The following is a 24,295-nucleotide window of genomic DNA, read 5'->3' as shown; positions in this document are numbered from 1 at the left end:
CTTTTCTGTCAAACCTCAACATGAATCAACCATAGATATACATATATCCCCTCCCTTTTGAACCTCCCTCCCAATCCCACCCCTCTAGGTTGATATACAACCCCTGTTTGAGTTTCCTGAGCCATACAGCAAATTCCTGTTGGCTATTTATTTTACATATGGCAATGTAAATTTCCATATTACTCTTTCTATACATCTCATCCTCTCTTCCCTTCTCCCCAAGTCTGTAAGTCTATTCTTAATGTCCGTTTCTCCTTTGCCACCCTGTAAATAAAAATCCACATATTTTAATAGGTATACTTTCTTGAGCTACAACCTTGGTCCAAGGTCCCATCATTCCTCCTCAATTCTTGCCTTTTATGTCTGTTCTCAACCAAGTATCCAGCATCTACCTTTTTATGAAAGTGTAATTCCTCATCCAAAAAACACCTCAGAGTTCCCTCTGTTATGGACTTAATCTCTATGTTTTCTCAAAACCTGTATGTTGAACACCCAATCTGCAATGCAACAGTATTAGTAAGTGGGGCCTCTGGGAGGTAATTAGGCATAGATGAGGTTATGAGGGTAGAACATTTGTAGTGGAATTAGTGTCTCACCTTCATAATCAGATTGCTGTCATATAAAAAGAGGAAAAAGTATCAGATCTCACTCTCTCTGCATGTGCACAAAGAAGTAGTCATGTGAGCACACGGCAAGATGGGGGCCATCTATAAAACAGGAAGCTCTCTGTACCTCACCAGAAATCAAACCTGTCAGCAACTTAATCTTGGACTTCCAGTGCCCAAAACTATAAAAATAAATATCTATTATATAAGCCACTCTGTCTACAGCATTTTGTTAGAACAGTCCAAACAGACTAAAATAATCTCAAAATGAAAATCAAAGTCTTTTGCAATTATCCACAAGGCTGTATACAATGAGGCCTCTGCTGCTACACCTGCTCCTTTCCACCTGCTACCTCAGCTATGCCCACACTGGTCTTTAGGCTCTTTATGAACCTAGCAGGCTCAAGATCTTGGTGCTTTCTCTTCCCTCTGCCTGCAACAATATCTGGAGAATTTCAACTCTCATGCTCACCAACTACAGACTATGTTATCTTATCCACAAAGCCTTCCCTATCTCCATGTTTTACATATCAACTCCCCAACTCCTAACCCAGGAACTGCTTATGCTATGCTGTGCTTAGTTGCTCTGTCATGTCCAGGTCTTTCCACCACCATGGACTGTAGCGCACCAGGCTTCTCTGTCCATAGGGATTCTCTAGGCAAGAATACTGGAGTGGGTTGCCATGCCCTCCTCCAGGGGATCTCCCCAACCCAGGGATCAAATCCAGGTCTCTCACATTGCATGCAGATTCTTAACTCTCTGGGTCACCAGGGAAGTCCAAGAATACTGGAGTGGGTAGCCTATCCCTTCTCTGGGAGAACTTTCTGACTCAGGAATCGAAACGGGGTCTCCTATATTACAGGCAGATTCTTAATCAGTTGAGCTACCAGGGAATAGGGAAGCCCAGGAACTGCATATAACCCTCCCTTATTTTATTTTTATCTCAAGCTTTTATTATGTTATAATATATTCCATTATTTAACTGTTTGTTTATTTTATGCCCTATCTCCATCACAATGTAAACTCCCTGAGTACAGGATTTTTTAATCTGTTTGTTTAGTGCTATATTTCCATTATAAACAGATTTTTAAAACAGCAGAAGTAAACTATAAGCATTCTCTAATTAAATAGTGCACATATCTTGAAATAGATTAGTTGCTTATGAAAGACTATCACACAATCAGCAAAAGCCTAGCAGCTTTCTCTTCTGTAATTTTTACACTAACATCATTTCACATACAGTAGTTATATTTTCTATGACAAAACAAATGAACATTAAGAGAGGCAAGATAGGAGTAGGGGGTTAAGAGATACAAACTAATATTTATAAAATAAATGAGCTACAGGATATATTGCACAGCATAGAGAATATAGGCAATATTTTATTATAACAATAAATGGAGTATAACCTTTAAAAAATTGTGAACCACTATGCTGTACATATGAAATTTATATAATACTGTACACAAACTATACCTCAATGTAAGAAAAGATAAATGAGAACACAGTATTAGTGATTATAGATAATTTAATTTATAAAAAGTATATTTGTTGAAGTATATGAGACCTCCAAGGATATTAATACAACCCCAGAAAATTCTCCTGTCTTCCTCAATCAAAATCATTGTATCTCTGTGATAGAAGTATGTTCATTTTTAAATTTCTAAAATAGAAATTATAAATTGCCTGCTGCTGCTGCTGCTAAGTCTCTTCAGTCGTGTCCGACTCTGTGCAACCCCAAAGACGGCCCACCAGGTTCCCCCGTCCCTAGGATTCTCCAGGCAAGAACATTGGAGTGGGTTGCCATTTCCTTCTCCAATGCATGAAAGTGAAAAGTGAAAGTGAAGTCGCTCAGTTGTGTCCGACCCTCAGCGACCCCATGGACTGCAGCCTACCAGGCTCCTCCATGGGATCTTCCAGGCAGGAGTACTGGAGTAGGGTGCCATTGCCTTCTAGTTTACCTCAAAAGGTAGTATAAGGACAAAAGTATCTAGTACCTGAAAGTTACATAAGTTGGAGCTCCCTATTGTTTTCTCGTAGTAATGTATAATTTTTACAACTATAATAATTCTGCAAATAAATATTAACATAAATTTCTAATGACAAATGACCAAAATAGTCTATAAAAGCATTCCTTATACTTGAATCAAAAATAATTAACATATTAATAAAGCTCTGTGATTAAAACAAATTGTCAGAATATTCAGCCCTTTCTATCGAGTTCACTATTTTTATACTGAAACAGATAAATGATTAAAAAATTAAGTGTAGTTTGGGTGCCCTCTAAAATAAAAGTTTTAACCAGTAAAATCCTCAAAACTAAAAGCTTTCAGATAACATTTTAATTAAATACACTGTTTGAAAACTTCAAATATATCATGGAGCAAAAGCAATCATATTGAATTCAAGGGAATTTCAAAAGTAATCACCTTTGGAAAATTAGAACACAAGATATCTTATGAGAATTCAGAGACACAAACTGTCTTTGAATGAAAGAAGAGGCTGTTCCCTTTAGTTAAGCCTTCAATTAAAGTATGCTTTTCCATTTATTAACTTCAGAATCTAGAATGATTCTGTGCATCTGATATGTTTTGATGAACTGCATGAAAAATGCCAGTAATAATTAAATTTTCAAGATCTTGTTGACATTTCTGATTTTACTCCTATGTCATTTACTCACATAGCTCATAACACCGGATATGAATTTTAAAGCGGTGCAGGCCAGGCAAGGTCAGAGTCTTACTGATGAGATTTCAGCAAAAAAGGAGAAGCCAATATTTCTTCAAGATAAATAGGACTAAATACACAATCCAAAGACATAGCTTCTTTTTCTTTTTTAAATTATGCCGTATACCAAAATTTCTTACAATTTCTGAAAACATCTATTTCAATATTCTATCTTCCTGATTTTCAAAGTAATCAAAGTAATACTTGCCTCTGAGACTATTAAAATCATCCTTTGTAAATATCCACTAACAATTTATTCTAAATTAGAAAGAGAAACATTTACAAAAAGTCAAAACTCTTCTATAGTATTTTAAAAGAAGGTATGTATATTATATGACATCAATATGAAAAAAGGATACTTGGATTTACTTTATGTGTCAATTTTATGTTTGTTCCAGCATGAAATAGATGAAGACATTAATGAATGTGACTTCAATGAAAAAAAAAAGAGCAAAAGAAATAAGAAAATGAAGATTCTCATGCAAAATCAGTATTTTACTAACTCCTGTGGAGTTAGATCTTGGCTCGCAAGTAATATGAGTCAAAATTAAGTCAAATGAAAACACTAGAAATTTTATCTATTACTGTACTGTAAAGTATAAAGTTTAGAATTAGAATTTATATGAAACTTGACTCCATTTTTTACCAGTGATGTGGACTTTCATTAAAGACTCAGTTTGAGTTTCCTCTTCAAAAATTTTTAACAAAGTTACAGTAATAAAATGAGACACTATAATTTACTGGTATATAATTTACTAGACTGGTGAATTAGGTTCTAATGATTTTAGGTTCTAATTACCTAGGGAAAATGCATTTTTCACTTATTTATTCAATATCACTTCATTGAAAAGTTAATCAAAGTTATTTTGCTTTTCTATTCCCTGGATAACCTACTCCTAAAGAGATACCTTTCTCCTCTCTATTTTCAGCCTTTTAATAGTTTAACAACAACAAATCTCTCTACTATAAGCAAGGCAAGCAGAACAGGTTGGTGGGGAAGCAAGTTGAAAAGCAATATGAAAAATCCCATTTGGATTATTTCATTAGTTTGTGTTTGCATTTAAATACATATTTTATAAGACTATGCCCCAAACTGTTAGTCATGATTAGCTTCGGGAGGTGTTATTGTTTGAGACCTTTATTTTCTATTTTAAACATGCATGCAATATTAACATTTCTTCTACTGTGGTAACACAGCTTTTAGAAAAAGAAATTTTTTTTTTAAATGTGTGAGGTTGCTGTAGCCCAGAGTAGGCTGCTCCAAGATATACCTCAGTAGCATATTGATTATTCTGAATTAAGAGTTATGTGAGAAACAGCCAATGGAAAATAAAGTATAAAAAAATACAACCATGTCTCTCTTACCCTCTAAAAGTAGGAAATATATCTTCCACATGAAGGTATGCACTCCTATATCAGCAGAGGTAAGGAATTCAAAGCTAAGCGAGCTGTACAAACATATGTTGTTACTTCGTTAGTCAGCTACCCCAAGCACAAGCTGCCTTGTCTTATCTCTTCACATGTTGTTTGTTTGTCTAAAAATGATATTTTATTGGCCTGCTTTGGACACTGTGAGGGTACCATTTTTATGATTTGGTCTGCTCTGATCTGTCGTGTCTGACTCTGCAGCCTCATGGACTATATCCTGCCAGGCTCCTCTGCCCCTGAGATTCTCCAGCAAGATTACTGGAGTGGCTTCCCATTTCCCACTCCAGGTGATCTTCCCAACCCAGGCATCAAACTCGTGTCCCCTGTGTCTCCTGCATTGGCAGGCAGATTCTTTACCACTGGCACCACTCATACGTGCAAACTGATTTTAAATTAATCTATTAATCTGTCTTCTGTCAATTTTAGACCAGCCAAAAAAACTCAAGAAGAACTGGGGAAGAGGGAGATCTCTCTCTCCCTGGACAAAGTTCTATTACCCTTCCTCAAGAATTTAATGGAAAGTTTGAGAATATCTGAATAATCACTATTGGCCACAAAACAGAAACATGATCATGAAAGTCTGCTAACAAATTAAAAACACTCAAGCTGGCCTCATGTTTGTTCAACACAGTAATATAGACCAGACAACAGTGACATGATGACCACAGAGTATCAACATAAAAATGCTTTGACTCAGAAATTGTATATCCAACCAGTTTGTTTTTCTAAAGTGAATTCACAAGAAAGATATAATTTTAGAGTAATAAGATTATTATTTTGCTGACATACCCAAAAATCAACAGGTGGTAATTATGTGTAATAAAGTGGATGAAACATTATTTTAAAAAAAATGAGAAACACAACCATACAGCTCAGTATTATCTGATAATTGTTGTCATAAGTTGTAAAATTTAATTGCAAACATCAAAAATATTCTCGAAAAAAGAATGCAGCAAAGTAAAAACAAAAAAATATAAAAATCCAACCTGGATCCTAGTAATTTCTAAAAGGACTTAGAATCAATATGGCTAAGTTGTAAAGAAATGAAATTATGTAACTACTTACATATACCATATTGTTCCTATCATACAGCAAAATCATATGTTTAATATTTTTAAAGATATGACATGATGAAAACATGTACTTTTTAAAATATTAAAAAGGTGAAACAAAACAAATGAATAAAATAAAACAGAGGATGAGATTTATATTATGAGATTAGTCAGGCATGCACTTAAAAATTCCCTTTTAAGCAACAATCTCAGAGTGAATCCAGAAAACAAAAGCTAATTTTCTTGTATTCGTCCTGTACTTGATTCTTTCGTCTACACAAACTTTAGTCTTCCCTGTAGCTCCAACAGGAAAGAATCTGCCTGCAATGCAGGAGACCCGGGTTTGATCCCCAGTTCGGGAAAATCCTCTGGAGACGAGAATGGCAATGCGCTCCAGTATTCTTGCCTAGAGAATTCCATGGACAGAGGAGCCTGGTGGGCTACAGTCTGTGGGATCGCAAAGAGCTGGACACAACTGACTGACTAACACTACTACTAAATAAACTTCATTTGTAATTAGTCATAACAGCAAACATTTATATAATGCTTACTTTGAGTTTGGCACTACTATGGAAACTCAAGTATATTAACTTACTTTATTCTCAAATGAACTTTTGGGCTAGTAATTTTATCCCCATTTTACAGGTGCAAAAAATGCTTGCACAGAAAGTTAATAAATTTGCCCAAGGAAATACTGCTAAAATTTAGGTTTGAAATTTAACTTAATCTAGGCTGTCTGCATCCAGAATCCAGGCAATTATGTGTACACTCTGGACACTCAATACATTTTACAGTGTTTTTAGTTAAGGGGACTATTAGAAACACACTTTTAAAAATCTCAAGTGGTTCTTTCTCCTTACCATTTACTTATGTGAAAGGCAGATACAAGCAGGAAGGGTAGGAACCGGTTAGAAAAGGATAACAGGTAAAACCAGAGTTGTGACTGGGCAAAGACTCTGCTTTCTGGGTCACAGCTCATCTTCTATGCGATTACGTTGCCCTCAGGAGAATTCCTAGTTAGAACTGTCAGGCTCTGCCCTTATTAGCACATAGGGTGTCCAAGGAATATCACTGCCATAAGCTTCCTCCCCTGTATCTTCCTACAAACGTACTCCCCTCTTTCCTTGCAGTGAAGCCTTCTCACTCAACTTGAAGTTTTTCTTTTTCTTTAGTGTAGCATTTATTCCTTTACCCAACCCTTTTCTACCTTGAGTTCACAGTAAACTAAGAGGGAGGTATCTTCACATCGTAGGGTAAGGCAGAGATCAGAGAGCGAGAGAGACAAGTAAAACACAGTAAGTTGTGGTAAGAACTGGAGAGTCTACAATGCACATTGCTCTTTCTTTACCAGTTTGGTGTCCTTGTAAAAATATTTGTGTGCACTAATACTACATAGTTTTAATTTTTTATAAATGCATGTATTACTTGGAAGTTATTGATACCAACTGGAAAGGCAGAATTATTTGTTAAAAGAGGAGGACACCACCATGGCTACAGGCTCTCCTGCAATTATTCACATAGTGAGGCCCGATGACAATATACTGCTCATGGAAATTAGGTTTCTTCTTTTGCATAAATCAGAGTTTACCATAGACTCTTAAATAACATGTAAATAAGAGCATCAAGTTTGCTCCCCCTTTTTTTTTTCAAAAATAAGATACATAAGATAGATTAAGAACATGGTATTCCAAGAGTTGTTCACATCCTTTTACTTACAGCCCTCATAGATGTCAGTGGGAATATGAACGGCTGCATGCTGATAGGATATTTGTCGCCCAAAATTAGCATCATCGATAAAAACAGGTTTTATCCTCTGGCTGCCTGGTTCACTATCATTCTTTTCTGGCTATAAAGAAAAGACAGACAATAAAGAGAATATTACAATGTATCCTAACACAGATAGTCTCACATTCACTTCTTCATTTGCCAAATGCATATTCTTGTAAGAATATTTTAAAATATTCCCATGATAATATCAGACACCACAAATTTCCATTCAGCCACTAACATTCACATTGTATCTTTATGATAGGATTCACATTATAACCTAACTTCTCTCCTAGTTTCCTCAACATTGGAGTCACCCAGGAACATCCTGAGAGGACCAGAGCTTTCCCATGTACAGCACTTATTAAAATGTACACTTAAAGAATAGAATACAACCAAATTAAAAGTTCCCCCTTGAAATAAATTCACCACTTATGCTACAACTTTATATAATTCTTAATTTGACAACTAATCTTACACATGAACACAAAAAATAATAGCAATGAAGGATTATTTTGGCATAGTCCCTTGATTTTTGCATGCTTTCCATGTGTATCAATTTTTGCTTTAAAAAAGGAAAGTACAAATGCTCAGAAAGAAGAGATCCATTGTAACTCTAAGTACAATTGAATCCTAACTTCAACCAAGTTGTCTCCTGAGGTAGGAGCAAAGATTCAATCAATATTGATTCAAGAAAATCCCACAGAGTTTAAGGTTGAAGATTAATTTTCTACCTATTTGAACTATGCTTCTGATTATTAAATTACCCTGGCAAGGTAATTCAGTTTCTCCTCTGGCAAGTAACTAACAATCTCACTCATTTATCCAAAATGCATATCTGTAAATGTATTCCACTTTCCTAAGGTAATTTCCACAAAACAAAACTGAAAAAAGAACTGCAACATTTGACTATTTTACAGCATACTGCAGTAATACAACTGATAAACAAGAGAAAGAACTTAAGTGGACAATCTCATAAGGGTGGTACGATGTGGCAAAAACAAACTTTACAAAGACGTGATAGTGTCCAGCTTTCTAGATGGCTCTGAGAATTTGGACAACCAGATAACCCATTAGTATCCCAAGATATTTTAATTCTCTCACACACACACACACACATATACACACTTCCTTGTTTCCCTAGGAAAGTTGCAACATGGGAAAGATTATTTAGACACAAATATTAGCAAAAGGGCTTTAAAAAAATCAATGATTTCTAAAGCTGCAAGTCCAACTCATTATTATGTAATGAAATCAATTTAACAGGTCATGACCAAATTATTTTTCAAATGAAACAATGTTGAAGAAGACATGAAAATATACTCTCTATAATAAGGAGGAGGACTATATTTGGCAACTGTGGTTTAGTTAGATATGATTCTGTGTGTATATGTGCACATCTGGGTATATGTCATTCGGACTGTAAAATTTGTCATCGATAAGCAGAGTTAAAGAAGGATCATTATTTTTAATCCATGTGAAAGCAACAAAGATATAAGTGTCCCTCTAGTAACAAACTGAATATACAAAATAATGAAACAGCAGTGCTGAAAGTCTAAAATTTGACAAAAAGCCTACATGCAGAAATTACTAACTCATATTATTTTCTAAAGCAAAGGTTAGGTGTGTGTAGTGTTAAGGATAAGAAGAAAGAAAGAATGATAAGGCAAAGAAGCACCACAGAACAAAACACTTAACCTAACACATCTACCATGATTCCAACTGTTAATAAAGAAAAGAATAAAAATAATAACTGGGACTTGGTCCTGGATTCAGTCATGAATTTTCTTATAATTTAAAATTCATCCTCTATTCTATGATTCTCTATGGGCACAATTGACTTGAATAAGAGGAGGGAAAATTAAAATAAACTACTTCCATTAATAATATGAATGTAAAGCAGGTCTCACCAAATAAATGATGTCATTATGCTTCTCCACTGCAAACATTCTAAATTAGTAAAAAGCCTCAATATTTATTTTAAAGCAGAGGCTTCTAACAGTTTAGTCCTTGAAGAAGCAGTATCACCAACCACTGAAGCATTTTAGAATGCAAGTCAGAGGTTCCACCCTAGGCCCAGTCAATCAGAAATGTCAGGAAAATGTCAGTCGATCAATTGTGCCTGACTCTTTGCAACCCCATGGACTGCAGCCCACAAGGCTCCTCAGTCCATGAGATTTTCCAGGCAAGGATACTGGAGTGGGTTGCCATTTCCTTCTCCAGGGGATCTTCCCAACCTAGTGATCGAACCCAGGTCTCCTGCATTGCAGGCAGATTCCTTACTGACTGAGCTACAAGAGAAGCCCCAATGTCAGGAAGGGGACCAGCAATTCAGTAATTCAACAAACCCTCCAGGTGATCATGATACACATTAAAACTGCAAGTTCACTGCTTTAAAATATCAATAGTTTAAATTAGACACACAATTTTTTTTCATTAAAAAATTAGAATTGACTAGTAATAAGCATATTAACGGATGTCTCAATTTTTCTACCCTCCACAGGGCAGAAACACTGTTTTATTATTACTGAATAACAGACGCATGCACATAGCAATATGGCCAGTAATATTTGTCAAAGGATATTTGAAAAGCAAACAGTCCCTGCAGATTCTATAAGGGTTGGCTGCAACTTAAAATAAGTTGAGGTAGTAATACTCTTCTACTCTTCCATTAAGGAAATAACAAAGCACATTGGCACATCAAAACTCTGAGATAAGCTCCACTAAAGAAAATAATATTTACCCTCAGTGTTCTCAAGCTCATGTGATGCTGATTGTTTGTTTTTTTTCATATAAAACCTATTACAAACCACATACTTACAAAAAACCATGGAACGGCTTGGTACTCTTGCCTGGAAAATCCCATGGACAGAGGGGCCTGGTAGGCTGCAGTCCATGGGGTTGCAAAGAGTAGGACACGACTGAGCGACTTCACTTTCACTTTTCACTTTCATGCATTGGAGAAGGAAATGGCAACCCACTCCAGTGTTCTTGCCTGGAGAATCCCAGGGACGGGGGAGCCTGGTGAGCTGCTGTCTATGGGGTCGCACAGAGTCAGACATGACGGAAGCGACTTAGCAGCAGCAGTGAAGGGGTTAAATGAATGGGTTCTTGTGTACCAAAACAAGTTTTTCAAAAACCAAAGACTATAGACTTATATAAAATTCTACAATGTCTATATGTGTATATTTTAAAACTTCCACCTCCAAATACATCCTTTTCTTTTTTACAACTACTTAATAGATATTATTTACAATAGGGCCTTGCCACTTTCTCAATATAGATATTTTTGATTCTTGAAATTTTTTGTCACTGTTGTATTCCCAATATCAAATAAAATTTTGGATACATAATGTGCCTCTAGGCATATTATCACCTAATGAAAATAATAATCATAGATGTATGATATTTACAGTAGACTTTCATAGAGACACCAAGACTAAAAGGCTGCTCTATGCTGACATGTTGTTATCAGCTCTATGGATTAAAGATAAGACTGGCTCTGTAACCACTATTCACCACTGGAATCTAAGCATTAAGGCTGGTTACCAGTTCTGACTGATACACAGGAAAGCCTCCCTTTCAGTAAATCACTTGCATCAATAAGCTGTGGGGATTCATCAGGGCAGCTGCAGCTGCCCATGCCCAGTTAATGAATAATGAATAGAGAGAAAAAGATGCTGAGCCTTCAGCCAGGTATAATTTTTCTGGTCAGGGTGTTAGGTCACGCTGAACTGTAAACAATGAATTCAGTTATGATGCAATATGAACACCGTCCAGTCTCCTGAGTTAATTGGTTTAAGCTGCTGTTTTTCTCCTTGAGGACGTTAGGAGTCAAAGATGCACTGAGTAAATGAATAGAACTGAACTGGAAATATGAGTTGGATGACACTGAATATATGACACTAAAATGATACTAAGGATTTTGATATAATATTTGTACATATGCTCTATTGAATCCCAACAACAAGAAAACAAAACAAAACAAAAATTATAAAGAAATGAATAGCATATTATCCCCAGAAAAAAAAAAAATGAGTTCAGCTAATCACGTCTGATGAACAAATAAAAGTTTTCTTCTAAATTCAGAAGATTTCTCCAGGTCGTCAAGTAGTTAAAATTTTTAACTCCTTAGATTTACTCTATGGAAAAACTATAAAATGGATTCCTCAGAGGCAATTTACTCAATATATTAAGAAAAGAATGTTTCACAGTTAATATAAAAGATACAATAACATTAGTGGTCAGAAGAAACTTGAATGAATAATTCTATTTCTTAAAATTAGATGCACTGTTAAGTCTCCATGTGTTCTTCTACTACAATTATGATAAATAAAATAGAAGAAACAGTCTGGAATAACCTGACTTTGGTGGCAGGGAAAACAGTAAGCAACTGAAACTGTACAATAACACAGGGGAAAAGTTTAAAAACATATAGGGGATATTAAAGCAAAAAATACATACATTTTATAAATATGATGAAATGATTCAAAGATAAATACAAATATGAAACATAACATTGAACTAAACTGTCAAAAAGGGATAGTGATCACTGTAGTAACTTGCATATTAAAATTTAAAAGCAAAAATAGGCATTTTCAAATAAAATATAAAGAGGATGAGATGGCTGGATGGCATCACTGACTCGATGGACGTGAGTCTGGGTGAACTCCGGGAGTTGGTGATGGACAGGGAGGCCTGGTGTGCTGCGGTTCATGGGGTTGCAAAGAGTCGGACATGACTGTGCGACTGATCTGATCTGATACTGAGGTTGCTGATGAAAATTACAATGATAACGTTTTGTGCTTAGTCGCTCAGTCATGTCCGACTCTTTATGACCCCAAGACTGTAGCCCATTAGGCTCCTCTGTCCAAGGGAATTCTCCTGGCAAGAATACTGGAGTGGGTTGCCAAGCCCTCCTCCAGGGGATCTTCCCAACCCAAGGATCAAGCCCAGGTCTCCCGCAGTGCAGGTGGATTCTTTACCATCTGAGCTGCTAGGGAAACCGATAACATTAAGTAGGAATACAGGATCTGAGGATATTCTCAAAATGAAACTGATGAATTTTTATTGATAGTTTGCACGCTGGATGAATGCTTGTGACTCACCCATCCAGGACCTAGCCCACAGTGAGCATGAAGGCCATCACAACCATGGTACAGGAAAGTGTTATGAAAAGAGCTGGAAGCTGATGTAAACTCCGTGAGCAGTATAAATTTGCAAATTATCAGCATTAGAAAGGAATGTAATACTCTAAAACATATACATATCTATTCTAAATATAAATATGTAACCTAAATGTTAGGGAGTGACAGAGAGGGTATTTTCTCTAAGGGACTGTGAAATGGTTTCTTACATATGAAAAGCACTGTGTGATTTCAAATAGTCTAAAAGTTCAATATAGCACTCCCACTGGAAAGCACGTAGTGGTATATATGCATTGCATTATTAAAGATTTTAATGAGGCCAATCTATTTCTTAAAAAATTAAAAGCAAATTTTTATATTGTGAAGATTATGACAGACAAACATACTTAAAAAAAAAAATACTTTCAGGGCAAAATAAGTTTAAAAAAATTGGTAGGGTAGACCAGATGTTATCCTTGACATCTGAGGCAAAGACTAACACCTTACAACTAATGTACACAGAGCCCAGACTCCAGGAAACCAAAACCCTACCATATTTATAAAGAAATGAAAACCTCTCAATGGCTCACAGACTCCAAACGACCTACTTCTGGCCTGACTCTTCATCCACGTCCCCTGCCCTGTCCTCCTTGATCATCGTGTTCTTGCTGCCCTGGCCTGTTTTCCTGCTCCTCACACACATCATGCTCCTCCTGGTTTAAGGTCCTTGTGCTTATTGTTCCCATTGCCTGGTATGCTGTTTCCTGGTCTTTTTTTAATAGTATCAGATTATTCTTCGGATCTCAGCTGAAAAATACTCTTTTGGAGATTTTCCCATCTAAATTACTGCCCATAGAATCATGGAAATATTACATCACATTTATCACCTTAAGAGCAATGTAGATGTGACTGACTTTACGGAATTTCACATTAAGATTTGTCAAAGATTCATTAACGCAAAATTTAAGTCATATCCTAAGATATAACCTCAGGCTATATCTTAACATGGACAGAATTTGGACAGATGGATAGATGGCAAGACAACCCTTTCAAGATAAAGAGTATAAAATAATAGCTGTGTATAAAATGTCAAAAAAAGGATAAAGAGTGGTTACATAACTGCTTTGGTGCAGTTGCCTCTATTTCCATTCTGTCTTACATAGATTGTACCAAATTTGACTTTAGAAGCAATAATTTTACCACATTTTACTTTCAGATATCTTTTAAAAATCAAATTTGCAACAAAGCTCATTCAATGATCAGAATTCTCTGAATTAAAATCAGAAATTTGTCATCAACAAATTGATATTCGAAATGGTGTTTAAGGACTTATGGATGTGTAAGAATGTTCAGTTCAGTTTGGTTCAGGCGCTCAGTCATGTCCAACTCTTTCCGACCTCATGGACTTCAGCGCGCCAGGCTTCCCTGTCCATCACCAACTCCCAGAGCTTACTCAAACTCATGTCCTTTGATTCAGTGATGCCATCCAACCATCTCACCCTCTGTCATCCCCTTCTCTTCCTGCCTTCAATCTTTTCCAGCATCAGGGTCTTTTCAAATGAGTCAGTTCTTCGCATCAGGTGGCCAGAGTACTGGAGCTTCAGCTTCAGCATCAGTCCTTCCAATGAATATTCAGGACTGATCTCCTTTAGGATGGACTGGTTGGATCTCCTTGCAGTCCAAGGGACTCTCACAAGTCTTCTCCAACACCACAGTTCAAAAGCATCAATTCTTGGATGCTTAGCTTTCTTTATAGTCCAACTCTCACATCCATACATGACTACTGGAGAAACCATAGCTTTGACTGGATGGTGGACTTTTATTGGCAATGTGTCTGCTTTTTAATACGTTGTCTAGGTTGGTCACAGATTTTCTTCCAAGGAGCAAGCGCCTTTTAAGAATGTCACCAGCCATTTCATCTGTCCCATGTTTGCTGTCTCTCTACACGAAAATATAATCACCACGAGGGCCAGAGAACTCATTGACATTGTTCAGTTGTGGCCCTAGCACCTGGCAAATTGTTTAGAACTGTATCTGCTTGCCCTATTTATACTATTTGTTCAGTGAATAAATCAACTTGAATCTATATTTCTTACTCCCCAAATTCATGCTTTTTCTACTTCCATCTGAATAAAGAACAAACACTGGAAGCAGCCCAGTAAATTGACAGACAGCACCTAAGTCAGGAATTCAGCTTCTCATTCTCATTCCAATTCTTTGTGTTCTTGCTATGGCTCCTCAGGGTTTTTTGTTGGTGTGGGGTTTTTGTTGGTGTTTTTTTGTTTCTCTTTTTAAAGAAACAGGGGAAAATAAGATTTGTAAGGCTACTTCTGGCTCTGAAAATTATAATTCTGAAATCTATGAACTTTAACTTAAAGTGAATTGTTTCCAACCTTTCTTTTCCTAAATGTCATGTAACTAAAAAAACATGTAAATGATGGAAGGTGGGTATAAATAAACATTTACCAAAGGAGTCTCTTGGTTTCCAAACCCCCTGGTCCTGAGAATTTTCATTTTATTTTATCATAATGCATTCACAACATAGTATAGATATCAATCAGTCAAAAAGACATTGTGTAGGTGAACATAGCTTAGAACATTAGCTGGGCTTTTCACTTCAATTTCACAAGTAGAATTACTTCAATTACTTCTCTCAAGTGACAACCAAGACTTTTTCTCTGTGAAGAACTTAAATAAAACTTAATATACCATGTGTCCATGGTCCCCAAAAGAATTCATAGGAAGGGTGGAAAAAAACATTCGAACTTACAGTTACACCCATTTCGAGTAAATAAGATAAGAAAAATTAAATTTTATTAATATTTACTAAATGGAGTGACATTAGCACTCCATCTACTCTGGCCTTACTAAATGTATGTGAGTTGGTCTCAAGTCATCAGTCACCCTCCAGGTACAACAGGAGAAAGGAGAGCTTACTTCCTACAAAGTCACTTTCAGTGCACACTTTATGTGTTAATCACATCACAACAAACTGTGGAAAATTCTTCAAGAAATGGGAATACCAGACCACATGATCTGCCTCTTGAGAAATCTGTATGAAGGTCAGGAAGCAACAGTTAATACTGGACATGGAACAACAGACTGGTTCCAAATAGGAAAAGGAGTACGTCAAGGCTGTATATTGTCACCCTGCTTGTTTAACTTATATGCAGAGTACATCATGAGAAACGCTGGGCAGGATGAAGCACAAGCTGGAATCAAGATGCTGGGAGAAATATCAATAACCTCAGATATACAGATGATATCACCTTTATGGCAGAAAGTGAAGAAGAACTAAAGAGCCTCTGGATGAAAGTGAAAGTGGAGAGTGAAAAAGTTGGCTTAAAGCTCAACATTCAGAAAACAAAGATCATGGCATGTGGTCCCATCACTTCATGGCAAATAGATGGGGAAACAGTAGAAAAGGTGACATTTTATTTTTGGGGGTTAAAATCACTGCAGATGGTGACTGTAGCCATGAAATTAAAAGATGCTTACTCCTTGGAAGAAAAGTTATGACTAACCTAGACAGCATAATTAAAAGCAGAGATATTACTTTGCCAACAAAAGTCCATCTAGTCAAGGCTATAGGAGAAGGCAATGGCAACCCACTCCAGTACTCTTGCCTGGAAAATCCCATGGACGGAGGAGCCTGGTAGGCTACAGTCCATGGGGTCTCAAAGAGTTGGACACGACTGAGCGACTTCACTTTTGCTTTTCACTTTCATGCATTGGAGAAGGAAATGGCAACCCACTCCAGTGTTCTTGCCTGGAGAATCCCAGGGACAGGGGAGCCTGGTGGGCTGCGGTCTATGGGGTCACACAGAGTCGGACATGACTGAAGTGACTTAGCAACAGCAGCAGCAGTCACGGCTATGGTTTTCCCAGTAGTCATTTATGGATGTGAGAGTTGGACTACAAAGAAAGCTGAGCACCGAAGAAATGATGCTTTTGAACTGTGGCATTGGAGAAGACTCTTGAGAGTCCCTTGGATGGCAAGGAGATCCAACCAGTCCATCCTAAAGGAGATCAGTCCTGAATATTCATTGGAAGCACTATGTTAAAGCTGAAACTCCAATACTGTGGCCACCTATGCAAAGAACTGACGCATTTGAAAAGACCCTGATGCTGGGAAAGATTGAAGGCAGGAGGAAAAGGGGACGACAGAGGATGAGATGGTTGGATAGCATCATCAAATCAATGGACATGAGTTTGAGTAAGCTCCGGGAGTTGGTCATGGACAGGGAGGCCTGGCGTGCTGCAGTCCATGGGGTAGCAACAAGTCGGACATGACTGACTGAATTGAACTGATGTGTAAATTTACTTACTATTTTCTTAGCTACAACGTACTCCATATGTGCTACCAGCTGTAATTAATAATGACTGAAGCTGAAATTCTAGTAATGGAAGTTGCACTGAACAAAAAGGGAATGACAGAGATGATGCTTCCATTGCCAGCACTAGCTCTTCTTACTGTGCTTCATTACCAGATAGAAAAGTGATTCAATTAATTCAACCAGTAAACTAGTCAAAAAAGCTAACATTATCAAGAAGATTATTATAAATATGGGTTTAGATTTCTTAGTACTATATTGGTAACAAATCCCTGTGTTCATATGGCCTGCTGAGGTATTTCCAGTGGTAATATAAAGTCATCATAATCAAAGGCATTTAGCAAGTAAGTATCTAGATAAAACTTTTTGCTTTTTTCTGGCAATTCCTACTGTGAAATGCCACTTAAACCAACACTTCATAAAACTTCAGTTATCTTAAAAATTTGGAAATCGCTTGGGAGGTTTCTCAGCATATCATTTCAGGTGTGTTTGTGTGTGTGTGTTTACATATAATTTATAAGTAAATAGGTGATCTTTTTAAACTGATACGTATATGTAAGCAAGAAAAGGTTGAAGATATCATTCAAAGCAATCCGGTCCCCATAATTATTTACCCAATGTTGTACATAGGGTGAATAGATAATGTCTACATAATACCACCAAATTTTCCAAACTTAATTCAGTGAGTTCTAAATAAATACACCATACACTACCTTCTGTAAAGGAAGAATATGACATGTGGAATCTGAAAGAGAATTATGCATGCCACCACTCCAAAGCAACTTAGGACCAATGTTTTAAGTATCCGTGCAAAACCAGCATATGCACAAATGTACAAAGCCTTACAAAAATATTAAACCAGACTCAATTTTTGGAAGAAGGCACCAAAAACACATGGCACTATTCCTACAAGAAATAGAATCTGAAATAATCTTCCTTATTATCAGTCTTAACAGTTCCCCCTCCCTTGAATTCTAATAAGGCTATATTTCACACAAAGGTGCATGCATTAATTTTAAGGTGTTCATGGAAAATATCACTGGGAAGGATGGATCAGATCAGTGAAGATATCTGATTTAAAGTCTAACCATCTTTTTTAATCACAGAGATTTTATTTTACCTACTTGCAAGTCACTGTTAATAGCAGTCAAGGATGAAGCTGGCTGGATAAATAGAAGCCATATACATCAAAATTAAATATGGAAAGAATGATGGATAGGTATAATACATTAAAATTTTAAATCAAAACCATCTTCAAAAATTTTAATTGAAAATCTTGATGTATAACAGCTCCATCACAGGGTCCTTCCTGTGCACCGCGGATGCCCGTGGCATATGCAGGGCAGCACAGCACAGTGACGTGGCTCCTGCTGTGGGTCACTCTGACTGCACTTCATTCAATTCTCTGCTCTTCCAAATACACATATGTGACAGGGGACAAGTCACTTCAGCTCACTAAATTTTACTTGACTTTTCTGAAAATTATTTAAATAATAGTATGTGCCACAAAAGATGAGTGTGAATGATAACATTACCTACAAAGCATTTATTTCCTAGTTTAGAGTAAGTATGTGCATGCATGTTGTCACTTCAGTCATGCCCACTCTTTGCAACCCTATGGACTGTAGACCACCAGGCTGTTCTGTCCATGGGATTCTCAAGACAAGAATACTAGAGAGAGGTGCCATGCCTTCCCCCAGGGGATCTTCCCAACCCAGGGATGAAACTCAGTTTCTTATGCATCTTACACTTGCAGGCGGATTCTTTACCACTAGCACCACTTGGGAAGTCCATTAAACTAACATATGTTTGAGTGACTATTATTTTATATATATTATATAATACAATTATAACTGTTATTATAATCTAATCCAAACAAACAGCATTGAAAATATTCAAACCATTTATTTTGGATTCACACAGAAAAAAGGCAACTCTGATTATACCATTTATTTTACTAAAGCAATTAATATTCTATCTCTATACTATCTCCTATGAGGATTCAACAATAATCATTAGCAGAGCCTCAAATAAAGGCCACATACTATCAGATAATTTTAAAAAAAGAGAGAGAGAAACATAGACTTTGATTCCTTCTTTAATAATTAGAACATATTCCATCACTGTTTGATACATACCGCTTTTGATTCATTCTAGAAGCAGACTGGTATTTCTATAAAATAAAATGAATGATTGGCCTTTTAAAAAGACATTTAGAAAGAACATTAGGTTGGGATTAATTTTAATGTAGACAAGGCCAGTAAGAAAATAAATAGCAACATAAATATGCAAGGGAATTCAGCAGACTAGCCAAATGTCCCAGATAGGTCACATTTTTAATGTAATCAATAAAATAAAATGTAGCAAATAAATCAACCTAATTTATTGACATGGGAATTCTGGGTTGAATTTATTTCATTTGGATTTCAGTCCAAAACATAGATCTTCGAATTAGGTTAATAAGGGTTTGCAATGATCTGCTTTCTCTTTGCTTGCTTTGGGAATTAAGAAAATAGTGCTGCATGCTAGCACAACTCAAACCTTCTGCAGAATCTACTTCACTAAACCTTTAGGAAAGTTAAGGATTTACTGGGACAGATGTCTCTAAGAGCCTAAATAAACTTCAAAACTAAGGAGAGGGCAGTTCCTCATTGGTATAGTGGTATCTCCACCCATCAAAACTAAGGAGAACCTGAATGTGGAATTTCATAACTAATTGTTGCATGGTTAGCTATTTTCCATTTTATTTAGACATTTAATTATCTTTTCTAATCGGGATACATACCACTCACAAGGACTTTACAACAAATTTCTGCATTGCAGTCACATGCATTTCTAAATGTGTTTTAGAGGACTCTATTTCAATTTTTATTTTGTTAAGCATTTTCTTAAGTTTTTCACACAAATATAAGGATATTCTTAACAATAAAATAACTCAAATTAGTACTCTTTAATTATTGTTAACACACCCACATGCATAAATGTGTCCCCATGTGGAACTAAAATTACTTCAAATCAATATTAAATGTATTGTAATAATATAATAATTATTCATTTTAAAAATTACACTCACTAATATTTCTAGATTGCCTACTGTAAGACAGGGAATGTTCTAAATGCTTTATATGCATTAACTAATTTAATTTTCACAGTAACTGTATGAGGTAGGGATCACTATTACCTTTATTTATTTATTTATTTATTTTATTTTATTTTTAAACCTGAAACACTGTTTAGTTTTGCCAAACATCAAAACGAATCTGCCACAGGTATACATAGGCTCCCCATCCTGAACCCTCCTCCCTCCTCCCTCCCCACACCATCCCTCTGGGTCGTCCCAGTGCACCAGCCCAAGCATCCAGTATCGTGCATTGAACCTGGACTGGCAACTCATTTCATACATGATATTACACATGTTTCAATGCTTTTTTCAAGCCAAGAGGGAAAAACAGAGAGGTTAGGGGACTGCCAAATCACCAGGCTAGAAAATGGTACATCTGGGATTCAAATGCTTGCAGTGGAACTCTGGAATAAAATCTCTTAAGTATCATACTCTATTTCCTCCATATAACAATGTACTGATAATAATTACTGATAGTAATTACATGTATAATTACTGATAGTAATTATACATGTATGTATTGTTATTAATTGGGGAAAATAGTTTCATATGGAAGAATTTAGGAGTGAAATATCATATCTCTATTTTATCTTAAAATATTTACGCAAATACTAGATACAGCAACTATGGAGACTCGGTTTACTATTCTTTCTTTTTTATATTTAAAACACTTTTCCTGATAAAAAGTTAAAAATTAATCTTACATTAAAACATTCTATGCACATTCATGCTGTATTCTCTTTGAAAATGAAATTCAGCAATTTACTTTTATTAAATGCAAAATTAGACAAAATTTAGTTCAATGGACTAATAGGCTTGATTTCACATTTCATAAAGATTCATAAAAACTTAGCTTATCAGATCTCTTCAGTCTTAGAACCAAAATTTCTGATCTTATATTACTTGTAGTAACTGCCTACAAATATTCTAACTCTAATACTTATTCTCAACTTGAATCAGTTTTAGACACAGGGCAAAGCAGACCGTCTGTCTTTACTTAGTCCTCATGACTGAACCAGAGGCTAACGGGAAGAAGGAACACACGAGAGGAAAGGAAGGAACAAGGTCCACTCTGCTCCCATCTTCAAATGTCTATGTTAAAAAAAAAATTAATTCAAAGACAGTCCATAGTCAAAGCCAGTCTTGCCAATCCTCTCTTAATCTTGTTTCCACCCAACCTTGAAGCAAAACAAACATTTTTTTTTTCTACCATGCTTGCAAAGGGTTTCCTATTTACTTTGCAAATACAGCACCACCTAAAAAGTAAACAATCTTCATGAATGCTATGTAAGCAACTGGGGAACTGAAGCACATAACCAACTATTCAATTTAATAGCATCATGTCAACAATTACTCTAAATCATTAAAGAGAGGAAATGAGTAAGACCCTTATCTCAAGACACAAAAATTTAGTAAAGAAGATTATCCCTATATAAAAATACTTAAAAATACTATAGTGTATGGTATTAGACCATTAAAACCAAAAATGTGTAACAAGTTATTTAGGGTACTCAGAAGAAGGAAATACCATTTGCTATCTAGAAAAACCAAGGCAGGCTTCAAGAGTAGGTAGTATTTGAATTAGTTTTTAAAGAATACTTAGCACAAAAACTGTAGGATATTATAATCAGGTAATCAGAGGAGAGAATATGCTAATATAACTAGCACAAGGGACAGAAATGATTATCTTACACTTCTAGCATGGCTACATACCTTATGTAACTTATGTCCACCAGGAGAATTGTGGCTAACCACATAACCAAATAATTTAGCCCAGTAATACTCACATTTTGAAGTTCCAAAGCAAAAATCTGTGTGAATGACTACAGTCATAGTTTTTATATAATATTACACAATCCTAAGGGACATTACTTTTACCCTTATTTCAGTCACCACTTTAGCTAAATCTGGCTGTCACTAAGTTTTTATTTTTATACCCAGAAGGTGAATATAAATAGCACTGATCTAGAGTAGCGTGGAGATTATAAAAGGCCCCTGAGGAACTGTCTTATATCAAAGTCCTTGAAAAGCTTACAACGTGACAGCTCTCCACAAACTAATTCAGATGTAGCTAATAGAAAGTTACACTCCAAAGAGATAACTGATCAGCTTTAAATGCTTGCTTTACCTTTAAGTGAGGCCATGTATCATCATTATAATGAACAAAACAAATAGATTACACTTGAATGTCATTCTTTATATTCAAATCTTAATTGGTGATGGACAAATAAAACAAACATGGAAGAAATAGGAACAATTAGTCTTTAACTCAACATAAACTTAAGTTATGGGCTTTTACATATGATTTACTTCTATTATGAAAGCTACTTTTTCCTCATTTTCATCTACTTTTATTCTACACACCATACCCTGCCTTCAAGACCTTTCCTTAAATGTTGGTGTGCTGAGGATTCTATCCCTGTATTATGTTAAGGCAATTCTACATTATTTTTTATGTGTGTAGATGTGTGACATAGACAGAGAATAAAACAACAAGGAGAGTGGAATTGAGGCAAGCTGGAGAATGTATGACATCCAAAGGCAACAGCATATCAAAATATGTCTACAGTTAAATCTGGCCTACCTATTTTCTATAGCTTCACATTACTGGCAAGATTTCAGCCCCTTGGTTTCAAAATTCACTCATAGGTTAAATATATAACTATTCCAGAAAATAGAAAATGTATTTAGATCTCAGATATTTATATCCCATTCAAACATATGAGGACAAATTTATTAATTGATAACACTATTTCAATATTTAGCATTCCAATTAGTTCCTGTGTTCATTAGCTATTAGATATTGATGTATGAGATTATAAATTCACATCACATAATCTCCAGTTGCCAATTTTTCATAATGAATATGGCTTTGTGGAATTTGAGCAATAAAAACATAAAACTAAATTGGTATATGCTAGTTTCTCAGTCGTGCCCGACTCTTTATGACCCCATGGACTGCAGCCTGCCAGGTTCCTCTGTCTGTGGGCTTTTCAAGGCAAGGACCTAGAGTGGGTTGCCATTTCCTTCTCCAGGGGATCTTCCCAACCTAAAGATCAAACCTGGGTCTCCTGCACTGCAAGCAGATTGTTAACTGACTGAGCTACCAGGGAAGTCCTAAATTGGTATATAGAAATACAATTATGTAAAGTTTAAAAATAAAATAAAATTAAAAAAAAAAAGAAAAGTGAAATAAATAACAGTGAGGGTAAGCCAATTCAAATTAAAACAAAATGCCATTATGATTGTACTAACATTTGATAAATAAAAATATCATTACACATATAAAGTTGGAGTATAAGAACCAACTAAATCCAACCATATATTGCAAAATGTTTGGTGAGGGTGAATTAATTTCATCATCTCTATAAGTCCAACTTCATCTGATAAGCAATAATCTTAAGAAAAAAATGTATAACCACTAAAAGTCCTAAAGTGAATATCCAAGTTCAGTGTTTATACACTTCTTAACTGTCTTTCATTTTCTTAAAAAACTAGGCATAAAACCACCACAGACCCAGCAATCCCACTCCTAGGCATATATGCTGAGGAAGCCAAAATTGAAAGAGAAACATGTGTCCCAGTGTTCACCGCAGCACTGTTTACAATAGCTAGAACACGGAAGCAACCTAGAATGTCCATCGACAGATGAATGGATAAAGAAGTTGTGGTACATATACACAATGGAATATTACTCGGCCTTAAAGAGGAACACATTTGAGTCAGTTCTAATGAGGTGGATGAACTTAGAACCTATTATACAGAGTGAAGTGAGTCAGAAAGAGAAAGATAGATACCATATTCTAATGCATATATACAGAATCTAGAAAAATGGTACTGAAGAATTTATTTACAAGGCAACAATGGAGAAACAGCCACAGCGAACAGACTTATGGACATGGGGAGAGGGGAGGAGAGGGTGATGTATGTAAAGAGTAACATGGAAACTTAATTACCATGTATAAAATAGATAACCTACAGAAATTTGCTATATGGCTCAGGAAACTCAAACAGGGGCTGTGTATCAACCTAGAGGGGTGGGATGGGGAAGGAGATGGGAGGGAGGTTCAAAAGGGAGGGGATATATGTATACTTATGGCTGATTCATGTTGAGGTTTGACAGAAAACAGCAAA

At 35.9% G+C, this 24,295-nt stretch overlaps 1 protein-coding gene across 14 annotated transcripts in view; it reads right to left on the bottom strand.

The window, feature by feature from the left end:
- CACNA2D1 (calcium voltage-gated channel auxiliary subunit alpha2delta 1) overlaps positions 1-24,295 on the bottom strand; it is a 524,082-nt gene that overhangs the window by 178,711 nt on the left and 321,076 nt on the right. For all 14 annotated transcript variants that reach the window (XM_045166379.1, XM_045166383.1, XM_045166384.1 and 11 more), the window contains exon 6: positions 7,530-7,659. In XM_045166379.1, the coding sequence (XP_045022314.1) occupies positions 7,530-7,659 (130 nt within the window). The remainder of the gene's footprint in view (positions 1-7,529; positions 7,660-24,295) is intronic.

This window comes from Bubalus bubalis, chromosome 8 (assembly GCF_019923935.1).
Source record: "Bubalus bubalis isolate 160015118507 breed Murrah chromosome 8, NDDB_SH_1, whole genome shotgun sequence".
In the NCBI taxonomy this organism is placed as follows: Eukaryota; Metazoa; Chordata; class Mammalia; order Artiodactyla; family Bovidae; genus Bubalus; species Bubalus bubalis.
This window is presented reverse-complemented; position numbering and strand designations above follow the sequence as displayed.